Source organism: Neomonachus schauinslandi, chromosome 8 (assembly GCF_002201575.2).
Source record: "Neomonachus schauinslandi chromosome 8, ASM220157v2, whole genome shotgun sequence".
Classification (NCBI taxonomy): Eukaryota; Metazoa; Chordata; class Mammalia; order Carnivora; family Phocidae; genus Neomonachus; species Neomonachus schauinslandi.
Window position 1 is genome coordinate 9,379,954 of NC_058410.1, and position 25,156 is coordinate 9,405,109.

Consider the following 25,156-nt stretch of genomic DNA (forward strand, 5'->3'; position numbering starts at 1 on the left):
CTGCTGTCTGTCTCTCATTCCCTCTCTCAAATAAATAAATGAAATCTTAAAAAAAAAAAAAAAAAAAAAGAATATGCCACTTTGAAATACGCCACACTGGCATAAAAACTAGTGTGAGCTAAAGGCAATTGAGAAGCAACAGATACAAAAAAAAAACCTCTCCCCCTCCTCCCTATTTGCCAAAAAGCAGGATGTAAATTTGGGAAGGCCGCACTCCCCCACCACACCCTCTCACCAGGAAGGACAGAAGTTAATCACTGGAGACATCTCTAGACCCTTACCAGCCCACAGACAGCACCAGGAGAATCTACATGACAAACTTCAGGAAGGAGCCCTATCTTCCATTAGACGCCCATATGTTTACCTTCCCACAATCTGCTGCCCTAGAAACTTCAAGTCCTTTCCCTTTGTCTTGTCACTTCTCCAAAAACATATTATTCTTTTGCTAACATGCTATATGAGCCCAAGTTCTACCCACCCCTTTGAGTTACTTCCACAGGTAAATGCAATGCACACGTTAAATACTTTTTCTCTCATCAATCTGTCTTTTGTCAGTCTAACTTATAGGGCCCCAGTCAGAGAACCTAAGATTTCTAGAGGAAAAAGTCTTTCTTCCCCTACATTGTCAAGGAAGAGTATCGTAACAACAAAGGGTAAAAACCCCAAATAAGGTAAACTAATTTATGGTTCACCATGTGATAAACATAAGTCCCCAAAGTTGGGATACCCTGCATACTTTTCCTCAAGGCAGAATTTCCTCAGCAAACATCTGCAAAGCAAAATTACCCACCACCCTATGAATCTGCAATGAAAATGAAGTTTGATAGTTGTGGAGAAGAGGCTGGTCATGGGGACTACGAGCTCTTTGCCATTCTATGTTCTTTTGCAATGACACAAATTACAGTGATGGTGATATATTAGAAAATATCATGAGTCATGTTAATTCACTGGAAAAGTTCTCTGATATTTCTTTTGAAACAGTAACAAAGATGAGACCCTTTCAGTCCACCTTATGTGATAAGCAACTGACCTGTCTACAGTAGGATAGATTCCTGTGGATGGAGAAAGTTGCCACATGCCATCTTGGCAGCATTCTGGCTACCTCTTCCCACTATTTATTAACATACCCCATAAAGTAGTGAACAAAAAAAGCAAATGAATTAAAAAAAAACAACTGGTGTTGATACTACAAGACCAAGTCCTCATAATATTCTGAGGCCAAGACAGAAGAGAGAAACTGCCTACATCCAGCACCTAACAGATGACACTGACTCACTTAAATTTCATCTAACTTCTTACAATTGAGAAGAGTCTGTGCAAAAGCATGTCCGCCCATGAACATGTAAGGTTGAAAACACTTCCATATCAGATTTAGATTTCTAGTCAGGCAATGAAAAGAATGCTAAATGTGACCATATTTTTAGGATAAAACTCAAGTCAAAAACTTGCACATTTGGGAGGGCCACCCTGGGTTACCTTCATAAGTCACCTTACATGTGTTCCTAACCTTCCAGCACACACCTGGTGGGGATGTGTTGGAAGTACTACTCCAATACAATTTAGTTTGAAAGACAGAAAACAAACTAATATGTCCAAGAAAGAAAAAAACAGTTTCCACAGGTAAGCAAGATGGCAAAGAATTAGAAAAATTTGCTATATAAAGAACACAGTGGAACTAAGTGGTAAGTATGCTATTTTCAGTCCTGATCAGATACTCAGTAAGGAACAAAGTTCAGGACTCCAGACTAGAGGCAAGTTCTGATGAAATTAATCAACTTGGTTAAAAGTTTAAAAATAGTTTCTTTTTTTTTAAATGATTTTATTCATTTATTTGAGAGAGAGCATAAGTGGGGGGGGAGGGGCAGAGGGAGAAGGTGAAGCAGACTCCCTGCTGAGCAGGGAGCCCAATGTGGGGCTGGATCCCAGGACCCCGAGATCATTCCCTGAGCCGAAGGCAGACACTTAAGTGACTGAGCCACCCAGGCGCCCCTGAAAATAGAATTTCTGAAGAAGAAAAGAAGAGCTTGGATTACTAAATATATGTGAGAATTTATGATGACCATCCCTGCATTTTAGCTCCACAAAGGTCAGAACTTTCAGAAAAGAACACAGAAAAGCCCAAGGAATTTAAGTTTATCATCATCACACACAAAAAATACTTAGCTTCTAAAGGAGCCCATTTGTGGTATAAAGAGGGACTTCTACATAGTTCATGTCCCTCAGGAGTTTATAGGCTAAATAATTCCTTACAATTATAGTTTTGAAACAGCAAAATGGGACACCCAAAAAAGGGAGCAGAACTTCTAAAAATATTCTATAGTTTTGGGGTGCCTGGGTGGCTCAGTCAGTTAAGCATCTGCCTTTAGTGCAGGTCATGATCCCAGGGTCCTGGGACTGAGCCCCACATCTGGCTCCCTGCTCAGTGGAGGGTCTGCCTCTCCCTCTGCCCCTCCCCCCCAGCTCATACTCACTCTCTCTCTCTCAAATAAATAAAATCTTTAAAAAAAATTCTATAGTTTTAAAATAGAATTATTAAGTGCTTGGGGGTGTGCAGGCAGGTATGATGCATTCCAGGCAATCAACAGTTAAGTATATGGACTTGAGTCTCCCTATCCCTGTGATTCCTGAATAATTCAGACAAGAAGCACATGACAGGACTCTCTGGTCTGAGGGCCAGTTCCGAATGAAAGTAGCAAGTTGAACTGCAGGTTCTGATTTGCCCTTGATCTCCCATTCAGATTAGAGTAGGTCCCTTTAACTTGAGACCAGAGGCAGTCCAGAAATTTCTACATTGCACCATTTAATCCTGAAGAGACAGAACCGTTTTCCCAAAGAACTCATCAGGGTCACAACGTGAATATTCTCAAACTGCAAAATTTGGAACACACCAAATGCCCACAGACAGCGATTTTCTTGTGAGATAACAGATTTCATAACATCTGTCAGGAAAAGTGTCAGCACTTGGCGGCTGATGTTTACATCAGTGCCTCAGTCTGGCAACTGTGGAACCTCCACAGTCTGCTGCTGAGGTAACTTTACCACGCAACCATCAGTTCCTTAATAAGCCTCAAGATAACGGGGGCCTCTGTGAAGCTGTGCCGTGAATGGTCTGCTGCCTCAGGAACAGCAGGTGCTGAGGTCCGATACTGTCCAGACATAATGTCAGCCAGAGGCAAACGCCACACACCTGAGAAAGATCACTCTTGTCATAGCAGGAAAAGAACAGAAAGACGAAGACCTTCAGGAGTCCCTCCTCACGATAAGCCTGGGTATCGACTTGTCAGATAAGCAGAGGAGCGAAAGGAAATGGCCTTCATTAACAGACTCCATTAAGCCTGGAAGAGGTCACTGCAGAGGGATGGGAACGGATAAGGACTGGGCGTAGGACACCCACTGGAAGGCAAACACACACAGGGCTGATGTGTGGGCCTGGGGTCCCGTGCAGCCTTCTGTACCTTTCAGCCCTGAGCGGATGACAGTAGGAGACAAGTCATCGTAGTTGTTCATTAAGCTGATGTCCCCCGAGGTGAAGCTGACGGTGAGTAGTGGCTTGATGTTCTGCACCGGGATGGGATACGCTGCTGGACCGTCTGCCGGGACAAAAGTGCTGAGTGAAAAGGAGGCAATGCACACATGACCCCAATCCAGGGCGCACTGCTGCAGTCTTGCAGACGGCCTGAAAAACTGCCTGACACTGTAGATCAGACTCTGGGCTGGGATGTTACCAATTACGGCCGGGTTCTATACCACTCAGAACCTACACAAGGTTGGTTACCAGAGAGATGCTTACCAGAGAACTCTGGAATCAAAGAAAGACGGGGACAGCTAACCCTGGAGGCACCAAGTGGGGTCCCTTGGGCTCCGTCGTATGGTGGTGAGAATATGTGTGAAAAGATTATTAACTTGTGTGTTAATGTGTCATGTTTCTAATGATGTGTAAACATCAATTATTTTAACGTCATATAACGTGTAAGGATGGTGGAAAGAGGGATGGAAACGATTTCTGAATCCTGGCCCAATGCACAGAGAAAAATCGCTTTTCAAAGCTAATGCTCCTTCATTGAACATTATAAGAAACGAGGAGCCACAGCTGCCACGCTGAGCTCTTTGTCAAGTTTTTACCATAACAGACCCCAAATCTGGAGAAAGGCCAAGGCTGGATGTGGCTCATAAAGAATTCTGCTACATCTGCAGTGCATAGCCAGTATAAAGAAAATTCTGCTTTCTAAGTTCAAGGAGTACTCATGGATGCTAAGGAAAAGCTGTGATGTGATGGGTCATGTTCTGGACTCTTCCACATGTTGTTTCAAAAGTAAAAGTCAGTCCCTCCCAAAGGCCAGGATAAATCAGGGTCCTTTCAGAAGAACCCTGGAGGCCTCACACCCATGCTGAGTTCATCCCTGGCAGCCATCCAGGCTGGGCCGGCCTGACATCCACACGTTCACCCCCAACTCGGGTTGTGAGCCTGTGGAGGATCCTCAGATGTTACTTTCTTTTGCTTCACTTTAAGATGCTCAACTTCCCTGGGCCACCAAGAAAAACCCTTTTCTATGTGAAAGGCAAATCCCAGTCATGCTCCAAACTGCCCCATGGCTCATGTTAGAGTAGCAGCCAGGGACTAAATTCTATTCTTGGACTTATTCTGAACCTGCTTTATAAACCTGGTCTCTGGATCTTGTTTCTTCCCATAATACATGGGGCTGAGTAAGCCTGCATTCAATCTAGTCAAATTCTGTTTTAAAAGTATGCTGAAAAGTATCCAATGTTGTAAGACACTGACTTTATTCCTATGAGGCTGGAGAAATGATCAATACTTCACTCAGGGCTAGGGTCCTACTAGGAAAGGGTCTCAAATGGAAGTACTCTCTCTGCCATCTCCCCAAGCCCCACCCATCCTGAAACACCACTGCGCATCTAAAGTTTCTTCCCTGTGCAAACATCATCTTCTCCTTAAACAAATGACTGAATGAGTATGTGTCTGTCTCTGGGAAGCATCGTGTATTATATCACGTCTGGGACAGGAGAAGACAAAATGAGAGCACTCCAAGTACCAATGGAGGCAGATGCTGTTGGGGGACAAAATTAAAGAATATTCTCTAGACCAGCCCTTCACAGGATGAACATGCCCATAGTCCCAGGAAAGGGGAGAAACCGTCCAGCCCATTAAGGGTGCTTGGTGAACAGCGTGGACGCAGCTGTCCAGGCTGAGGGTGGATGTCCTGTAGCAGTCTGGCCACGTCTTATCTGCCAATATTTCATAATATATTTTCCTTTAACAAAAAGAGGGATGGAGTACTAGGGAAGAGCCAAAGCCCCGAGCAGGCCAGTGCTGAATGCTGTTGTCGGTAATGGCCACCGTGGCCATTAAAGGCTTCTTCTGGTTTTGTGTGGATGTGTGTCTGTGGTGGTTGTGGGTGGAGGGGGGTCTCTTACACATTTGAGGGATAAAAGACATGCAAAGGCAAAGGAGGCTGGAGTCTGAAATTACCCCCACCAAGAGCCTGAAACCTTTCCCTGCCTTTTCAAATGTTAAAAAACTGGATGCCAATGGATCTAATCTAACACCACTGTGAGGCTTATGGGTGGGGAAGACCGGTTCTTCTGAGCTGAGAACAGGAAGTTTTCACCCAAAATAAAGACAGGGCACGGACGGCAGCCCAGCTACTGGCCTGCATTACCGGCAGAACTAATCCTTTTCTCACACAACTAAAGCTACGGGCTTTAATGACATTAGGGATTTGGAACGCCACAGATTAAGTTATAGTAATAGCACAGTATTCCTCATCTCCAGCTCTCTTTATTCTTGCTAAGCATCCAAGCCCCACAACACCCTAGGGACACGGAAAGGGTCATTTCATGTCTAGTGAAACCGAAGCCAATGGAGCTTCATCAACCTGAGCAGTGATCCCGAGAAAAGGGAAGGCAGAAGGAAGACAGCCGAGTCAAGCCCCAGATGGTCCGCCATCCTGCCTTGTGCATCTCCAGAGCCCTTCCCAGTAAGTCGGCGTGCTGTGTGTATGTCACCCCTCTCTTCCTGCTGGCTACCTTGGGGCGGAGAGTAGTCGTCTGAGTCGGTGTCGCTCTCACTGCTGTCCTCCACCAGGAAGGCAGGGTAGTTCCAGGACATGCTGAGGATGCCGTCGGACTCGTGCAGGAGGACGTGGGCCAGCATCCTGCCGTGGCAGTCCATGACGATCACCTGCCCGTCAGCCGTGCCAAACAGCACCTGCAAGCAAGGACCAGGACCCTTGACGGACGAGGAGAAGGGGCTGAGGTTTCTGGCAAACCTCGTCACCGCAATTTGTTTAGAAGGACAAAATGTATTTAGGACTAAAAAAACAGAGCAGTTAAGTAGCTGAGGGGATACCAAAGCATTACGTACCAGAAACTTAGCTGGCTATTATTGCAAGAATTTTAGTCCTCTAATACTGAAATGTGACTAATAGCAAAATAAACACATTTGTTATGCTGTATGGATATTTACAAATAATACCAGCAAAATCACTGCCTCACTTTTTGTGGGTTGTTTTTGTTTGCATGTTTGGGTTTTTTGGTTGGAAAACGAGGGTTAAGAAGATGACACTTCTTTTTCTTGGGAAAAAAAAAAGCAGCAGCAAAGGTTAAGAATTTCTCAAATTTAGAAGGAAAACTTCAGCTGTATGTTTGACAAAAGAGAAAATATATTTGGTTATATAAGCAGGTTATCTAACCACACTTGGAAAGAAGATGCTCCTGAAATAGTTTGTCTCATGTTCTATTTATCTAAGAATAATATTGGTATTAATGTATTCATTAATAATTAATGTTATAATGTACTAATAGTATTAACACATTCATTGAGTGCTTACTTCGTGCTAAGCACCGTACTAAGAGCTTTACCTCATGTACTGTCAAAATAATCCTGGGAGTTAAGTACCAGCACTGCAGATACAGAGCTCAGATGGGCTGACACCTGGGTGTGTGGAGGGCTGCCCCCCCTCACTTCACCTGGCCCTGGAGCACACACTCAGGAACGTGCTGGGGGTGCAGGTAAATACATGGTCAGAGTTAAAGCACAGGCAGGGCAGAGGAAGGGTCAATCCCCCCGCACCCCGCCAGCCAGGGCAGCAGAGGAGCATCTCACGGCTGCTAGAAGCCCCGGACAGGAGCTGTGTCTTCTAGCGGGCTCATCCATGGATGACACCAAGGGGAACCTCGGGGCCAATGGAAAGTGGGACCTCTGTGGGGGAATATACCATGTTCTCTTCTGCTTTGTGTGGTGGGCTCTGTAGTTTCTGCATCTGTTGGCATTTAAAACTTTACATCTTTTGTGTTTACTGAGATCTGTGCATCCATCAGCAATGACTGTGAGAAGCATGCAAACTCCATTCTACAGATGCAGAAACAACTTGAGAAGTTAGGGCAGCTGACAAGGCCATTAAGTGGTCAGGCCACCAGGCTATCTTACTGCAAAGACTAGGATTTACACAAAGGGAAAGTTATTTAGGGCTTGTTAGGTCCTTGCCTCTTTTTGCTGTTAAGATTTTGACATTAAGCTCTGGGGGCAAAGACTGTCCACAGCTGTCCCCCTGGTACCTAACAGCTTTGGGTACAGAGGGCACTTAGTAGTATTTATTGTTAAATGAAGTAAAGTCGGTGACCATCGAAAGGCATTTTAGGACATGAATCCTGATGATTAAGATAGATCAACTGCAAGGGAAGATATATTTCATTTAAGTAGTAAAAAGCTCACAGAATTTACAGAGCTGTTTTAGAATTGACTGTCCATCAAATATTCCTTTAAACATGTCTACATTTTAATGACTGAAAACTAAAAAAAAAAAAAAAAAAAAAGGCTAAATTGGTTTTCTCTAGGGGCAGTGAGGAATCTATTACTGCACTCAGCTTAAAGAAGAAACACACAAACTACTAGGAACACAATGAAACCTTTTAGAAGACGCTGAATCTTTGGCTGCCGATGGAGAAAGTAAGTACCGGCATGCATGTCTTCGAAGACTTCATGAGGCACAGACACAGAGGGACGGGGGCACCGGAGTTGGGTCAGGCCTGCTGAAGCCCTGGACAAGGAGGCACTGAATGAGCTTGCCAGGCAGTTTTCAATGGTGATAAAGATGGAACAGGAGTTCTCATCATTTTAACTGAAATGTACAATTTATATATTTCTTTTTTTAAAAGATTTTATTTATTTATTTGAGAAAGGGGTGGGGGCAGGGAGAAGCAGACTCCCCACTGAGCAGGAGGCCTGACTCGGGACTCGATCCCAGGACCCTGAGATCATGACCTGAGCCAAAGACAGACGCTTCACCGACTGAGCCCCCCTTGGCGCCCCTAATTTATATATTTCTTTTTTTTTTTCTTTTTTTTTTTTTTTTAAAGATTTATTTATTTATTTATTTGAGAGAGAGAGAATGAGAGAGAGCAAGCACATGAGAGGGAGGAGGGTCAGAGGGAGAAGCAGACTCCCCGCCGAGCAGGGAGCCCGATGCGGGACTCGATCCAGGGACTCCAGGATCATGACCTGAGCCGAAGGCAGTCGCCCAACCAACTGAGCCACCCAGGCGCCCCCTAATTTATATATTTCAAAAGAAAAAGACATGTGGGAGCCTCACTGTAAGGCCAATGTCATGGGTGATGTCCCCAAGAAGCAAACTGTTTTTGTCCCCCTATCCACATTCTCCTTCACTGCTCCAGTCTGTTCGGAAGAGAGGCCATGTACCTTGGTGCTGGGTGGGGGGGTTATTTTATCATTTATGACTGCTGTAACAAAGACAGCTCATTAGCAGGCCACGGCCAACAGTTATTCTTCACAAGTACTCACAATTAATCATCTGTATCAATCCCAAACAAGTTCCCAAGCCCCCCGTTACAAGGTCACATCACCCTATCGTCTTCCACTGGTGCAATCATCACTGTTCTCAGACTTTACTGTGCCATTATATGATTTCTGTCTGACTGCTGTGCTAGGCTATAAGCTTTTCAGGACATGGCCTATGTGTGCTCTGCTCACTACTGTCTCCCCAGGGCCTGCCATAGTAGATGACACACGGCAGTAAGTATTTGTGAAGGGAGGGAGGAAATGCCTCTGCATGGAAGAATCTTTTGAGTAATGCTCACATTTTTCCATTTTAGAGAAGAACAAATACCAGACAATAGAACAGACATCAAATTTCTGGATAAAGGATGGCTGATTTAGTGAGGCATCAGTGTTCAACATTACACTAAAGCCAGCTCCCAAATTCTCTACCATGAATCAATCCCAACTACTGCTCTCCTGGGAAGATAATGCATTATTAAGATCAGAGAGAGGGGGAAAAGCAGCACTAACAGTCTAGTTGTCAAGCAATGATGGAAGAAGTTACTTTGTTTGGGGACAGGTACTTCACAGATAACTGAAGAACACCGATACAACATGAAATCAGATTTTAAAAAATCTCCTCTATTTCAAGTTCTTTTCATGCCTAATCTCTTCCAATGAGACAAAGCTTATGTGAGCAAAGGACTTTAAGAGAACAAGACAGAAAAGTCTAATAATCATGAATACACAAATAGGCACATGCATCAGTCTCTGCTTCTACTCCCTCATTCTGGAGCTCTAGATAAGCTGGTGCTGGCTCCTTCCCAGCTTGGCCCTAGGCTGTCTTCCCTCTCTAGGAGATTACAGTTGTGTCCATGGCCCCAAGTCCCTATTCAGGGCTGAGTCCCTGCTCAGGCCTCTTCCCTACGTTCCAGGCTCCCACATCTGGTATTTCCTACCTGCCACCTACGCCTGAATTGCCAAAGGCCCTTCAGAACCAACATGTCCCAGATGAAATACATGACTTCATTCTTTCCCCAATCTACACACACACACACAGCCAGGTCCTCTTACAACAAAGCAAAGACTGTGACTTGTGTTTTATCTCCAATGTCTAGTACAATGTCTGATATAGAACAGGGGCTCAGACATCACATGTGAAGGCTTTGGGGACCCACCACACGGAATTAATCTCACTTTAGACATGGCCCCTCAGTACTCTCAACTTTGCTCTGTTTTCACACACCTGACTTTCCCATTAAACCGTGAGCTTCTCAAGGGCAGGTCTGCACCCCAAATTCTCACATGCTGCCTGTCACAGGCAGATCCTCAGGGACTATTGGTAAATGTATTTGTGCCCAAAGTCTTCCTACAAATGAAGCAAAAACTTCTTTCCTTTCTTTTTTAAATTATAAAACAATGCTCAAATCCTCCCATAAAACTGGCCTCCAAACTACTTTCAATAATGGACGAAGTAAATTTCTGTCTCATATTTTTCCTGCTGTTTTCTCTGTTGGATTGCAGGCTTCATGTAGGGGCCGGGACAATACTCCCTCTGTCATGTCTACACTGAGAACCAAACAGGCTGGTAGAAACCTGCTGGCCCTCAGGCCATACCCATTCAATGGCTGTCCCTCATTGCAGGCAGTGTTTAATACCAGTGTACTCCATTCTAAACTATTTTTAGATGTAATTACTTAAAAATATAACACAATTATTACCAGTAATTTAAAATGAACCAAGCCACGAGCCAAAGGTGATAAGAACAAGATGTAAAATCATTCAGAAGATTTACTTTTGGAACCGGTGATAATATCTCATCAGTACTTTTATTTTTGGAGACCGGTATTCATCTACATTTTTGACTAAAGACCACATTAGGAAATTTCAACTATAAAAATACATGTTGGGGGAAACATCTTTTTGTTTGCAAAGGACTCGGTACTGGGAGTCAGCTGGCCAGGTATCTGGTTTTATTTTAATTCCTAACTATAAATGCTCACCTCTTTTGTAGTAGAATTTAACTAGCAGCCATTGGAACTAGTTCCAGAAGGAGTTGACCTTTTTGTCCATGTATTTTGCTTTTGTGAATAAGCTAGGGGAGCGGATAACAAAGTGATTACACGCTCCTACTAGTAATCTCAGCCCCACTGGTGGCAAATGTCTAAATGTGCCACAGTGGAGAGAGGAATGAAGGGACAAACCATGATGTCCCTTTGCCCTTTAGAAGGAATCTTCTGTTCAGAGATGCTACTGAAGTAAAACTTTATTTTTGAAAGACCTCCCTGTTGGAGTTTCAGAGCACTAGCTTTCAAATGCTTCAAGGCCAGATTTGAGTATTTTGAAACTAAAGAAACAGAGTCACTGAAACCAGACTGTTGTAAATGACAGAATTCCTCAACTGATTAACAGAATATTTCCTGGTTTAAATAAAAAGGATGAAATGTAATTTCACAGTTGACTCTAACAATCATTTCTTTCTTTTTTTTTTTTTAAAGGGGGAAGAGGGAGAGAGTTGGGGGAGGGAGGGGCAAGTAGGGTCCATGCCCAGTGCAGAGCCGGATGCCGGGCTCGATCTCACAACCCTGATACCACAACCTGAGCTGAAATCAAGAGTTGGATGCTCAACTGACTGAGCCACCCAGGCACCCCAACAATCATTTCTAAAACAGACTTTTTAGGACTTATTCTGATAAATATGGGAAAGAAATCTCACCAAAAATACAATAAAAAATTTGTATCTTTGGGCTAAACATGTAATTTTGGTCATTTCATTGCTTCACTGCAGAATAACCACTTAAAAACTGCCTCATAAAGATGACATACTATCCTGTTCAAAGAGTTTCAGAGAAGGAAATACTCTGCCTCAGGCATCAATTTTAATGTTAAACAACTGCTGTTGCTAGAACATTCTTCCCCATATCTTTCAGACTCCATTTTTAAGTTTATTCACCCTTCTAAGATGCCCACACATGGTTTCTGGGGGTGGAGGGAAATGGTCTAAGACTAATTAAAACACACATTTAACTACGATATCTCTAGAAGAATATCTCTAGAATCACTCCATAGTAACTGGAGATGCCATTACCTCTGGGGAACAGAACTGGGTGGCCCGGGGATAGTGGAGGAAAGGGGATTTTCATCATATACCCTTTTGAACATTTACAATTTTAAACCACGTGAATATACTATTAAAATATATATTTAAGGGGCGCCTGGGTGGCTCTGTCAGTTAGGCATCTGGCTTTGGCTTGGGTCATGATCCCGGAGTCCCAGGGTTGAGCCCCACATTGGGCTCCCTGCTCAGTGAAGAGCCTTTTTCTCCCTCCGCCCCTCGTCCCACTTGTGCTCTCTCTCAAGTAAACAGAAATCTTAAAATATATATAAATATATACATATTTAAGTATGCACTATATGTATATACATATATAAATACATAAACATATATATTTAAGTATGCACTGAATGAGGTAGAGAAATATGTTCTAGGAATACAGCTCTGTATCAGATCTTCGGAGTAGGGTGAAAATGCCCAGCACAGGCACTCACCACACATGGTCCTTGGGGGTAAATATGTACCTTTAATTTGGGAAGGAGATGCTAAGTGACACTGGAATCTGCTTAGCCTGATTGGTTAGACAGTCTGACTCTGCTGGGGGAAACATCTTTTTATTTGCAAAGGACTTGGTACTGGGAGTCAGCTGGCCAGGTGTCTGGTTCTATTTTAATTCCTAACTACTTATGTAACTTTGAATCCATCATTTACCTCCCTGAGTGTTGGTCTCCTCTGTCAGCTAAAAAAGTTTTATTAAATGGGCTCTCAGATCCTTTCCTGTTTTAAAATGCTCCAAGTTTTAAAAATATATCTAAATATATTTCTCAGTATTTGAAAATAGTAATTTCTTCCTGTGGCTACTAACAAACTTCTTCAACAAAAGGACTAAGATGAAATGACTTCTGAAATGACTCTGAGGAGAGTAAAGTCTCTGGCTCACCAGCAGCTTTTGTACACAGAGTACACAGTGATGGGAGCCGACCTATCAGCACCTGTGACTGGTGTCAAAGATAAAAGCAGAAACTAAGGAGCTAAGAACAGATTTTAACCAGTAGGAACCACAGCCATAAGGAACAGAGTCCAGCATGAACCGAACTCAACTTCCATCTGTACGGAGGTGCCTGGGCATTTTAAAGGAATGATGGGGGCCGGCAGGGGGTGCTGCTGAGCAGAGTCAGAAGTAGAAATATAAGAAATGGAAGGCGGGCTTTGTCCCTGTGATTGGGCCATCTGGGCTTGCTAACTGGTGCTTGTTGAAGTTAGGGTCCTACACATCCACAGAGACGGGTTACAGGGGCACTACTGTCAGGTGCTGTCTGGAACAAAGAGGAGATTCTTTTGGCAGCCTCGAGTTTTCCCACGCAAGAAGTTAAGGGGGCTGGAGTGGTCATCTTTAGCAACACAGCTTGCGTTGACAGAAACTGTGCTAGTGTTCAAGCCTCTTAGGCTGTGTGTGTGTGCGCACATGAAATCATTTGTGATGAGAATCCAGTTTTATTTATTTTTTTAACATTTTATTTATTTATTTATTTGACAGAGATAGAGAGAGCACAAGCAGGGGGAGCGGCAGGCAGGGGGAGAGGGAGAAGCAGACTCCCAGCCGAGCAGGGAGCCTGATGCGGGGCTCGATCCCAGGACCCCAGGATCATGACCCGAGCTGAAGGCAGAGGCTTAACTGACTGAGCCACCCAGGCGCCCCAAGAATCCAGTTTTATAGGCCAAGGTTGAGGCCTAGTCAAGAAGAGGGCTCAGTGGGGCCCGCCTAGAATTTAATCAGGAGAAGGTCACTGGTAGCAACACACGTCACCTCTCCTCAACATGACACAAGGATATATTCAATGTCAAGGGTAGGGCTGACAAGAGCAACAATGCATCTGTGGTTCAGGAATGCTACAGGGAACCCTGGGAAACTTAATTTTGTAGTTCAGCCATCCGAACAAACACTGGCGCTCATACAGGGGCTCTGCATCAAACCACAGCCACCATCATGCTATGGTATTAATAAAGGCTTATGAAGAAAATATAATACTAAATGAACAAGAAACTGACTTCAAAATAAATTTAGACCCTCAATATATTATGGTGGTAAGAAAACTTAACAGATCTATACTGTTAAGTTTTTAAGTGTACCGTACAGTATTGTTAAGTACAGGCTCAATGTTATCCAGCAAATCTCTACAACTTAATCATCTTGCATAACTAAAACTTTATCCCCATTGAACAGCAACTTCTTGTTTTCCCCTCCCCCAGCCCTAGGCAACCATCATTCTACTCTCTGCTTCTAGGAGTTTGACTATTTTAGATACCTCATTTAAGTGAGATCATGCGGTATTTGGCCTTCAGTGACTGGAATATTCACTTAACATGTCCTCAAGGTTTATCCAAGTATTATTCAGCCTTCCTTTTTAAGGATGAATAATATTCCATTGTGTGTATGTATGTATGTATGTATGTATATGTGTGTGTGATATATATATATATATATATCACATTTTCTTTATCCTTTCGTTCACTGATGGATATTTAGGTTGTTTCCCCATCTTGGCTACTGTGAATAATGCTGCAGTGAACATGGTTGTGCAAATATCTCTCCAAGACCTGCTTTCAACTCTTTTGGAAAAATACCCAAAAGAATTTTGGGATTATTGCATCACATGGGTAGTTCAATTTTTCATTTTTTGAGGAACCTCCATACTGTTTTCCACAGCTACAACATTTTACAATCCACCGACAGTATAAAGAGTTCTGATTTCTCTACATCCTAGACAACATTTGTTTGTTCTTTTGTCTTTTCTTTTTTTGACAATAGCACTCTTAACAGGTGTGAAATGATATCTGACTGTGGTTTTGATTTGCATTTCCCTGATGATTAGAGATGTTAAGCATCTTTCATCTACTTGTTTGGAGAAATTTCTATTCAAGTCCTTTTCCACTCTTAATCTGGCTATTTTTATTTATTTATTTATTTTGCTTCTTAATTGAAGGAGCTCCTTATATAGTTTGGATATTAACAGCTTATCACATACATAGTTTGCAAATATTTTCTCCTATTCTACAGGTTGCCTTTTCGTTCTGTTAATTGTTTTCTATGCTGTGCAGAAACTTTTTAGTTTGATGTAATCCCACTTGAATAATTTTGCTTTTGTTGTCTATGTTTTTGGTGTCATAACCAAAAAAATCATTGCCAACACCAACAACATGAAGTTTCCCAATGCTTTCTTCTAGGAGTTTTACAGTTTCAAGTCTTTAATCCATTCTGAGTAGAGTGTTGTATACGCTGTAAGACAAGGGTCCAATTTCATTCTTTTGCATATGAATATAGTCATCCCAGAGCCATATGTTGACGAGACTATCATTTCCTTATTGTATATTCTTGGCAGCCTTCTTGGAAGACAGTTGACCGTATATGCATTGGTTCATTTCTGGGCTCTCTATTCTGCTCCACTGGTCTCTATGCTTGCATTTACGCCAGTACCACACTGTTTTATTGATGTAGCTCAGTCATGTATTCTGAAATCGGGAAGTGGGATTCCTCCAGCTTTGTTCTTCTCAAAACTGTTTTGGCTATTCTAGGTTCTTTGTGATTCCTTTTGAATTTTAGGATTGTTTTTTCTATCTCTGTAAGAAATGCCACTGGGATTTTGATATGCACTGAATCTGTAGATCGCTTCAGGTAGTATGGACATTTTAACAATATTAAGTCTTCAGTCCTGAACATGGACTGAATATTTCCCATTTATTTGTGTCTTCTTTAATTTCTTTCATTACTGTTTAGTTTTCAGTGTACAAGTCTTTCAGCTCCTTGGTTAAATTTATTCATTTATAATGCTATTGCACACAGGGATTGTTTTCTACTTTTCAGACAGTTCACTGCTAGTATATAAAAATGCAACTGATTTTTGTATATTGATTTTGTATCTTGCGACTTTACTGAATTTGGTTATTCTTTTTTTCTAAAGATTTTATTTATTTATTTTGTCAGAGAGAGAGAGACAGTGAGAGAGGGAACACAAGCAGGGGGAGTGGGAGAGGGAGAAACAGGCTTCCCACTGAGCAGGGAGCCTGATGTGGGGCTCCATCCCAGGACCCTGGGATCATGATCGGAGCCAAAGGCAGACGCTTAACAACCGAGCCACCCAGGCGCCCATACTGAATTTGTTTATTCTAACAGGTTTTGTGTGTGTGTGTGTGTGTGTGTGTACTCTTCAGGGTTTTCTACCTATAAGATCATATCATTTGTAAAAAGATAGTTTTACTTTTTCCTTTCTTATTTGAACGTCCTTTTTTCTTTTCTTGCCTAATTGCTGTAAAATTCCCAGTACTATGTTGAATAGAGATGGAGAGAATGGTCATCCTTGTCTTGTTCCTGATCCCAGAGCTAAAACTTTCAGTTTTTCACTGTTACAGCATGATATTAGCTGTGGGACCTTCATATATGGCCTTTATTATGTTGAAGTAATTTCCTTCTATTCCTAGTTTGTTTAGATTTTTTTTTTTTTTTTAATGCAAGGGTGCTGAATTTTGTCAAATGTTTTTTCTGCATCTTTGAAGGGGATCATGTGATTCTTATCCTATATTCTGTTAATATGGTGTATCACATTAGTTGATTTTCGTATGTTGAACATCCTTGTCTACCAGGAATAAATCCCACTTGATTAATGTATATAATCCTTTTAACTTGCTGCTTAATTCAGTTTACTAGTATTTTGTTGAGGATTTTTGCATCTACATTCATAAGGGATATTGGTCTGTAATTTTCTTTTCTTACAGTGTCTCTGTCAAGCTTTGGTATCAGGGTAATGCTAGCCACTTAAAATAAGTTTGGAAGTGTTCCCTGCTCTTCAAGTTTTTGGAAGAGAGAGCGAAAGAATGGTGTTAATTCTTTAAATGTTTGGCAGAATTCACCAATTAAGCCATCTGGTCCTGGCATTTTCTTTCTTGTGAGGTTTTTGATTACTCTTTCAATCTTGTTGCTAGTTACAGGTCTGCTCAGATTTTCTATTTCTTCATGATTCAGTCTTGGTAAGTTGTATGTTTCTAGGAATTTATACATGTCCTCTATGTTATCCAATTTGTTGGCATGGAATTGTTCATAGTAATCTCTAATGATCCTTTTTATTTCTGTGACATTAGTTGCAATATCCCCCCTTTCGTTTCTTTTTTTTTTTTTAGATTTTATTTTTAAGCAATCTCTACACCCATTGTGGGGCTTGAACTTAAAACCCAGAGATCAAGAGTCGTATATTCTACTGACTGAGCCAGCCAGGCCCCTTTTTCATTCCTGATTTTACTTGAGTCATCTTTTTTTACTTAAAAGTTTTGTCAATTTTGTTGATCTTTTAAAAAAATCAACTCTTAGTTTCATTTTTTTTCCTATTGTTTTTCTATTTTCCATTTCATTTTATTTTTGCTCTAAATCTTAGTATTTCCTTCCTTCTGCTAACTTGGGCTAAGTTTATTCTTTTTCTAGTTCCTTGAAGTGTAAAGTTAGATTGTTTGAGATCTTTCTCTTTTCACTGTCAATATTTATTACTATAAATTTCCCTCTTTGTACAACTTTTGCTACATCCCGTAAGTTTCAGCTTGTTGTGTTTTCATTTTCATTAGTTTCAAGGTATTTTCTAATTTCCCTTTTGATTTCTTCACTGGCCCATTTGGTTAATCAAGGGTGTATTCTTAAATTTCCACGTATTTGTGAATTTTCCAGTATTACTTCTACTATTCATTTCTAGTTTTATTCCGCTGTGACTGGAAAGGATACTTCATGTAATTTCAGTTTTCTTAAATTTGTTAAGACTCGTTTTGTGACCCAACACATGAACTATCCTGGAGAATGTTTTCTTGTGTGCTTCAGAAGAAAGTATACTCTGCTTCTGTTGGGTGAAATGTTCTATATACATCTGTTAGGTCCACTTGGTTCACAGTGTTGTTAAAGTCCACTGCTTCTTTACGGATTTTCTGTCTGGATATACTATCCAGTATTGAAAGTGGAATAGTGAAGTCTCCTACCATTACTCTATATATTGCTGTTCATTTTTCCTTTCGGTTCTATCAGTGTTTGCTTTATGTATTTAGTGTTTCATATATTTAGGTTTTCTGATGTTACATGCATATGTATTTATAATTGTTCTATCTTCCAGGTGAACTGACCTTTTTTCCATTATATAATGTCTTTCTTTGTCTCTTGTCACAGTTTCTGACCTAGAGTCTATTTTGTCTGATATAAATACAGTCACCCCTGCTCTCTTTTGGCTAACATTTGCACGGAGTTATCTTTTTCCATCCTTTTACTTTTAGCATAATCTGACCTTAAACCTAAAAAGTATCCTGTAGGCAACATATGGTTAGACCTTGTGTTTTGTTAATCCACCCAACTATTCCATGTCTTTTTACTGGGGAGTTTAATCTGTTTAATTTAAAGTAATTATTGATAGGAAAGAACTTACTATTGCCATCTTGTTAATTGTTTTATGCCAGTCTTGTAGTCCTTTTGTCTTTATTTTCTTCTTTTGCTCACTCTGCATTGGGCCAGGGGGAGGGACTATTGTTGAGTACTGCCACACTAATTCAAACCACTATCTTAGTTCGCAGTGGCCCCCAACCATCCTGCTAGCCCTTTGAGATAAGTGAGACAGAAGCCAGTGCTTCAGCCACACCCAGAAAAAATCAGAATGTTAGACATATGATTCAGTTTTTCCTTTTCTTCCTGGGGAGAAGCTGGGGCTGGGGATTTTCTCTCGATCACATTGCACTTTGCCAGGGGTAGTCATTATGGAAAGAGGGTATCTTGAATTTTCCTACCAGCTTTGATGTGGCTGGTTTCACACTCACCTGGGGTACAGGAGCTTTTCAATCAACTAGTTTCTGGATTCCTCACAAAGGGAATTGGTCTGTGTATTGTTGACTTGGTGTGTTTGTTGGGGGAAGGAGGGTCCAAGACTTGCTACTCAGCCACCTTGCTGATGCTGCTCCTGCTCCTGCCCAACATACTCTTTTAGAAGACATACTTAATAATCCATTTGTATGAATAATTGCTTCGCATCTTTCATTCTTTTTTTTTTTTAAGATTTTATTTATTTGTCAGAGAGAGAGTGCACAAGCAGGGGGAATGGCAGGCAGAGGGAGAAGCAGGCTCCCCACTGAGCAAGGAGCCTGATTCGGGACTCGATCCCAGGACCCCCGGATCATGACCTGAGCTGAAGGCAAACGCTTAACTGACTGAGCCACCCAGGTGTCCCTCCATCTTTCATTCTTAAACTGTTCAATATAAATTTCAAGAAAGATTTTCTTAATTTAATGTATTTTATAATTTATCTATACTGAGTGTTCTATATAGTGATTCATCAATGATCTGAGTCCAGAGATAACAAAGAGCAATTTAATTCTTAAACATCTTAATTACCATTGTCAGTCAACCAAAATAGCACTGACCAAAAAAGTATAAACATAGTAGCTGCACCTGCTTTTGCTAAAGAAATCTATTTTCTCCTATGAAAAGCTCAACAGAACTTCCAGAATCACAAAAAGAAACATCTAAAAAACCTAAACAGCGTCAATAGTTGCAGAAAGATAGCTGTGAAGGGTGGGAGGCCATCTCCTGACTTCTCTTCCTAAGTATGTTTCCATTATTTTCTTTGTTATTCACATCCTCCCTGCTTATTTTGGCAAAAACCATTCCTATATATGTTCCGTTTAGGGCTTAAAATAAAATGGGCTTCCCTTTTGCAGTACACACTCTACTGAAAAGTCATGAAAAAAATCTAATGGGGAGGCAAGGAAGAAAATCACTCTTTCCAATGGTTTCCAACTAAATCTAATTTCAAAGTTATTCCCACAAACTGCTAGATAGGAGCTCTACTCCATAGGTCCTTTAACCTACTTACACTTCACTCATGATTGAGGGTCTTCAGCATAGGAATGGATCATTGAGGTGTCATTCTATTGAGTTGGTGGATATTAAAAATGATAAATAATTTAAGTAAAGGAGCTTATGTGAGAGAGATCTCCACGTTTCTTTCTTGCTGTGTTGAGCACAATGGCTTTCAAGTCTGTCCAGTGAAGCTAAAACTGATAGAGCACTTATAATTACTACCTTAAAGGACCAGGTGGAGGACCAGCGGCAGTCGGCAGAGTCACTCCAAACATCAGCACTTAATGGGCCAGCAAAGGGAAGTATTTTCTCAGGGTGAATAAAAAACTCCTTGCAAATAATATACTGTGATTCTTTTTAATTTGGTTTTGGTAAGTTTGACTTTTATTCTGTCAAAGAGTTGCCCTCATCTATGACGTAGTCATTACGTGTTAGTCAAATACCAGCCATTTACTTTTCATTTATAAAACTGTGGTGGCAACATCACTTTTTTAGCCGAGAAACAAAGATTTACATGACTTTTTAAAGTTTCTTTTATAAGCCGTTTCCTAGGTGATAGTGCAAGACAAAGAGAAACTTCAGAATGAATACCCGGTCTCCTCTGATGCAACAGATGTCCTCCTTTACAGCCATGGGCTAATCCAAGTACCAGACAAGTTATTTACTTCAATCTGACAAGAGCCTTCTTCAAAGTAAACAGGCGGTGTGAGCACAGCCCTGAGGTTACGGAAGGAAATGCCACGTTCTAAAGAGGTTTATAATGAAGTAAGCCATGCTACTGGGGATTTACTTTAAGTATAGCAAATTAAAAAAAAAGAATAAAGGGATAAAAAGGCAAATGTGGCAAAATGAGTGAGTTCTTTATTCTATTTATTTTTTATATACTACTGGTTTAATAATCACAGTTTAAAAATTACCTAATTAAAAAACCCTCCAGAATTATTTATCACTTAGAATACTTCTGGAGAGTTAGCAAATCTCCTTGAGTTCTATGTTGGTACTTCAATCATAACCTTATACTTAAAAAGTAAATGAATAATTACTGTTTGTAACTGATTAATGTGTTAAAGCCTTAAGTGTATATTAGTATCTATGACAGTCTCTTTTTCAGCAAGTAGTATCTCTGAAAAGATATTGTATAGAAACAATGTAAAATTTTTAGTTTTTAAATTCTTTGAACGAAATGAATTAAAAAGCTTGCACTGAAATCCCCCTTTTAATGACCTTGCTCCATTAACCACTCAAGTCCTGACTCTGCTCCACTCCAAATGGGAAATAAATGTCCTATTTTTTGCAAGGTATGTACATAAAAACAGCATTCCTTTCATAAATGCCGCAGAGTACGACAGGTACTTTCAGTGATGTTTCTCCTTGCTGTCCCCATCCCAGCACCAGCAGGATTTAAAGGTGGTGGACAAATACTGCGGGACTCAGGGTCACCAATCACAGCAGTGGATGCCACCTATCAGATCAGAGAAGAGGCTTGGGACCTACACTTTGAATCCAAAAGCAAAAAGAATACACCTTCCCTCTTCCTAGGTCAAAGAATACGAAAACTATAAAACAATAATAAACTAGAACAGAGGCTAGAGGAGAAGATGTAGCCCCACTCACATCTGCAGGTGCCAAACCTGAAAATCGGAAACTCTTATCTTGAGGCTGTTTAAGATGTACTGACCCAGACTTCTACTTAATTTGAAATCATGGTTTAAAGTGCCTAAGGAAGTATTAGGTCTATTTAATTACCTAAGACCTCCTTTTTTTTTTTTTTTTTAAGATTTATTTATTTACTTGAGAGAGAGAGAGAGAGAGCCCAAGCTGGGGGAGGCGCAGAGAGAAATTATCTCCAGCAGACTCCCTGCCAAGTGTGGAGCCTGACATGGGGCTTGATATCACGATCCCGAGATCATGACCAGAGCTGAAACCAAGAGTCAGATGCTTAACCAACTGTGCCATCCAGGTGCCCCAAGACCTCCTTTTAAAAAGAGTTTTAGTGTTTATAAACAAATATTACCTCTAGTCCTGGAAAACTAAGTCTGGACATTTAGCCAAAAAATGTATTAGGTGAAGAATTCTCATTTCACACCAAACCACCACCTTCTAAGCAAGGGCAATTTCTACTGAATATTCTTTTAAACTTTTTTTTTTTTTTAAGATTTTATTTATTTATTTGAGAAAGAGAGAGCGTGAGCGAGACAGCACAAGCAGGGGGAGCAGCAGAGGGAGAGGGAGATGCAGGGCTCGATCCCAGGACCTTGAGATTACGACCTGAGCCGAAGGCAGACGCTTAACCCACGGAGCCACCCAGCCACCCCCTGAATATTCTTAAATAGGGAAGATTTCTTTATGTGGATATTAAAATATAATCACAATTCCAAAAACTCAGTTCACCTACATTTTAAAATCTACTATATATAAGTATACCTGTATTTCATTAGAACTATGAACACCTGCGCAAATAATTAAAATACTCCAACTATGTGACAAATATCTTTTTCCTAACAGAACATTCCAAAGGAGAAACCGCTGGCTACTTATTGTAATTAATTGAAGGTCAGGTACAGTATGTATCTGTTGAAATCATCATTTTCCCTTATAGACTGTGCCTTACTGATCTTCCTTGACTTATGATAGGGTTACATCCCAATAAACTCACCGTAAGTTGAAAATACCCTAAGCTGAAAATGCATATAATACACCTAACCTACTGACATCACAGCTTAGCCTATGATGTTCTACCTTAAACGTGCTCAGAATGTTTACCCTACAGTTGAGCAAAATCATCTAACACAAAGCTTATTTTACAATAAAGTGTTGAATCTCTCATGTAATTTATTCAATATTATACTGAAAGGGAAAGCCAGAATGGTTGTATGGGTGCAGAAGGGCCATCAGGGTATTGGTTGCTTACCCTCATGATTCCACAGTGGACTGGGAGCTGTAGCTCCTGCCCAGCATCAAGAGAGTGCCATGCTAGCCCGGGAGAAGATTCAAATTCAAAATTCAAAATTTGAAGAATGGTTCCTACTAAATGCATACCGCCTTTGCACCATTATTATGTTAAAGTATCATAAGTCAAACCATCATAAGATGGGGACCGTCTGTACATACTTTGGAGAAGAAAATGTATTTTTAAAGCTCTAGTTCTCTTTCCTTTATTGTATGGGATTGTGCTCTTGATATATTTTTTTAAGTTCATGATCCTCACACACAATCTCTGCTATATAATTTAATCATGGTTTGTATCTTTCATCACCTGGATAACTCTATGAAGTAACTATAAATACTTCCAAAATTGATAAACAACAAGCATTTGCTTTTATGATTTTTTAAAAAATACTGACTTGTGTCCTCATTAAAGAAAATGAGGCTTAACGTTTCCTTCTTGTGGCTATAAACTTCCTAAATGTAAATCCAGGATGTTCATCATGAATATGTGTCATAGGCACACTGGATAAAGAGGAGAATTTCAGAATTGTAACACAAAAAAAGTCTGTTGGCTCAGGATAAATAAAAATTGTCATTTCTACAGAGCAAAGAAGACACGGAGAGAGGTAAAGAGAGGACAGATATGACGCAGGAAGAAAAGGTGAAAACAAGTCTTAGGGCAGGTGGTCTGTGAAGATGTTATCAATTCTATCCTGCTGTCCTCAGGCAACATGGCGGGGGCACCATGCCAGGAAACAGGAACATGTCATCTTGCAAAGGCTTTCATCCAAGGAGATCACATGTATTTTCTTGGCAGGGTATCCTAATATCTAATAATTCTCACTGAGCTGGATTTTCTATACCATGGGTTAGGATTAAACTGACAATGATTCACATTCAGAAACTGCTTTTGGATTTGAGTAGGAAGAATTCAGACATTAGGATCCCCATTCAAACTGCTTTCTAAAGGAGTGATAACCATATAGCCTGAAAAATGAAAAACAAAACAAAAAATACCTGAATCTAATCAGTCATAACTAATGAAATCTCCACGCCAATACTGGCAGATGTGAAAAATCCCCCAATTTAGACTTTTCTGCATAAAATGGTATTTTCTGTATAAAACAGAATGAATGAAAAACTAACGCTGGGTCCTCCCAGGGCAGGGATGTGGGGTAAACCAGGAATTCCTCTCGTGTGCGTGTGTGTGTGTGTGTGTGTGTGTGAGATTCCTCTCGTGTGTGTGTGTGGGGGGGGGTACGTGGGGATGGGCAGGGAATATGGCAGTTCTTTAGGCGAGGCCATGGACTTAATCATCCCTAGGCACAGAGAGGAGGGAAGCTGGCACTTCCAGGGAAAGCATTCTTCCCTCACTCACTGCATGCCTCTACTCCTGCCCTGAGCAGTCCCGGCTACAGGGAAGAATGAGGCGTGATGCCTGCCCTCACATGTGGTAAGGAAGAAAACACGCAACCACCAGTTACAACATAATGTGGAAAATGTTACAAAATGTGCTCTTGGTACACAGGAGGAGCTCCTGAAACACTAGAGCCAGCGAGCCAGACCGACGGTTACTCTGCCTGGGTGGGGAGGGGAGCAAGGCAGCGGACGGTGATGTTTGGGTTGAGTTTTCAAGGACAGGTGGAACTTCCCTGGACAGACAAGGGACAAGGGCAAGAGGAACAGCATGTGCAAAGGCAGGAGAGCAATATGAATTTAGGAAATCAAACCAGTCCACTGTAGCTAGTGTGGAGGGTAGTGGGGGCCAGAGAGGAGGCTAGAAAGTTATGGGGAATCATATGATGGCCTGGACACCTTCCCAAACCCTCAGTTAACAGTAATGTGCGTGAAACTCTAACAGAGAACTGGAGAGAGGAGGTCAGCAGACAGAGAAGCCAACATCTAGAAACTGGACAGCAGATGGATGTATGCTAAATGACCAAAGAGACCTGAGCAAACTGAAGCCCAAACCTACAGCAAGGAAGACCAGGAGTAAGTTGGTTTATGCCACAGAAGCCAAAGACCTTCCTGAAAATGGACATGAGGGCTGGGAGAAGACAGGAGGATTGGGTGGAAGCCCTGAAAGAGAACGGGCAAACCTCCACACATCCTCTCCCGTGCACACAGACAGGAGGCGTGCGTCTGTCTGACCCTCTGGAGGGACTGAACAGAAGCCTGGGGCGGGGGCAGGACACAGACACAGCTCAGGGGCCTATAGGGAAAGCTCGGCAACTCGGTGCCGGAAACGAGCCCACCTCAGTCACCAGGTGAGGGACATGTGGAAGGACAAGTCCAGTGGTCGCCCCACAGCGGAGCCCATCATTTAAGAGGACCACCACTGCCTAGTGTCCAGATCATTTTTTAGTCTCCACCTCTTAAATACGAGCAGATGACCAGTGACAACCAGACATTTGAGAAAAGCATCTAATATGAAAGAAGCCAAAACAAAGCCACAAAGAACGTGAAGGAGAAAGATAATGAAGAATACAGCAAGATACTTCAAAACCTC

The 25,156-nt window shown here is 41.4% G+C and overlaps 1 protein-coding gene across 1 annotated transcript in view; it reads right to left on the reverse strand.

Annotated features, from left to right (window-relative positions):
• Positions 1–25,156, reverse strand: part of TULP4 (TUB like protein 4) — a 168,845-nt gene that overhangs the window by 32,389 nt on the left and 111,300 nt on the right. Inside the window, exons 4-5 of the mRNA XM_021693385.1 lie at positions 6,046–6,226; positions 3,456–3,590 (exon numbers count right to left, since the gene is read on the reverse strand). Coding sequence (XP_021549060.1) covers positions 3,456–3,590; positions 6,046–6,226 — 316 coding nt within the window. The remainder of the gene's footprint in view (positions 1–3,455; positions 3,591–6,045; positions 6,227–25,156) is intronic.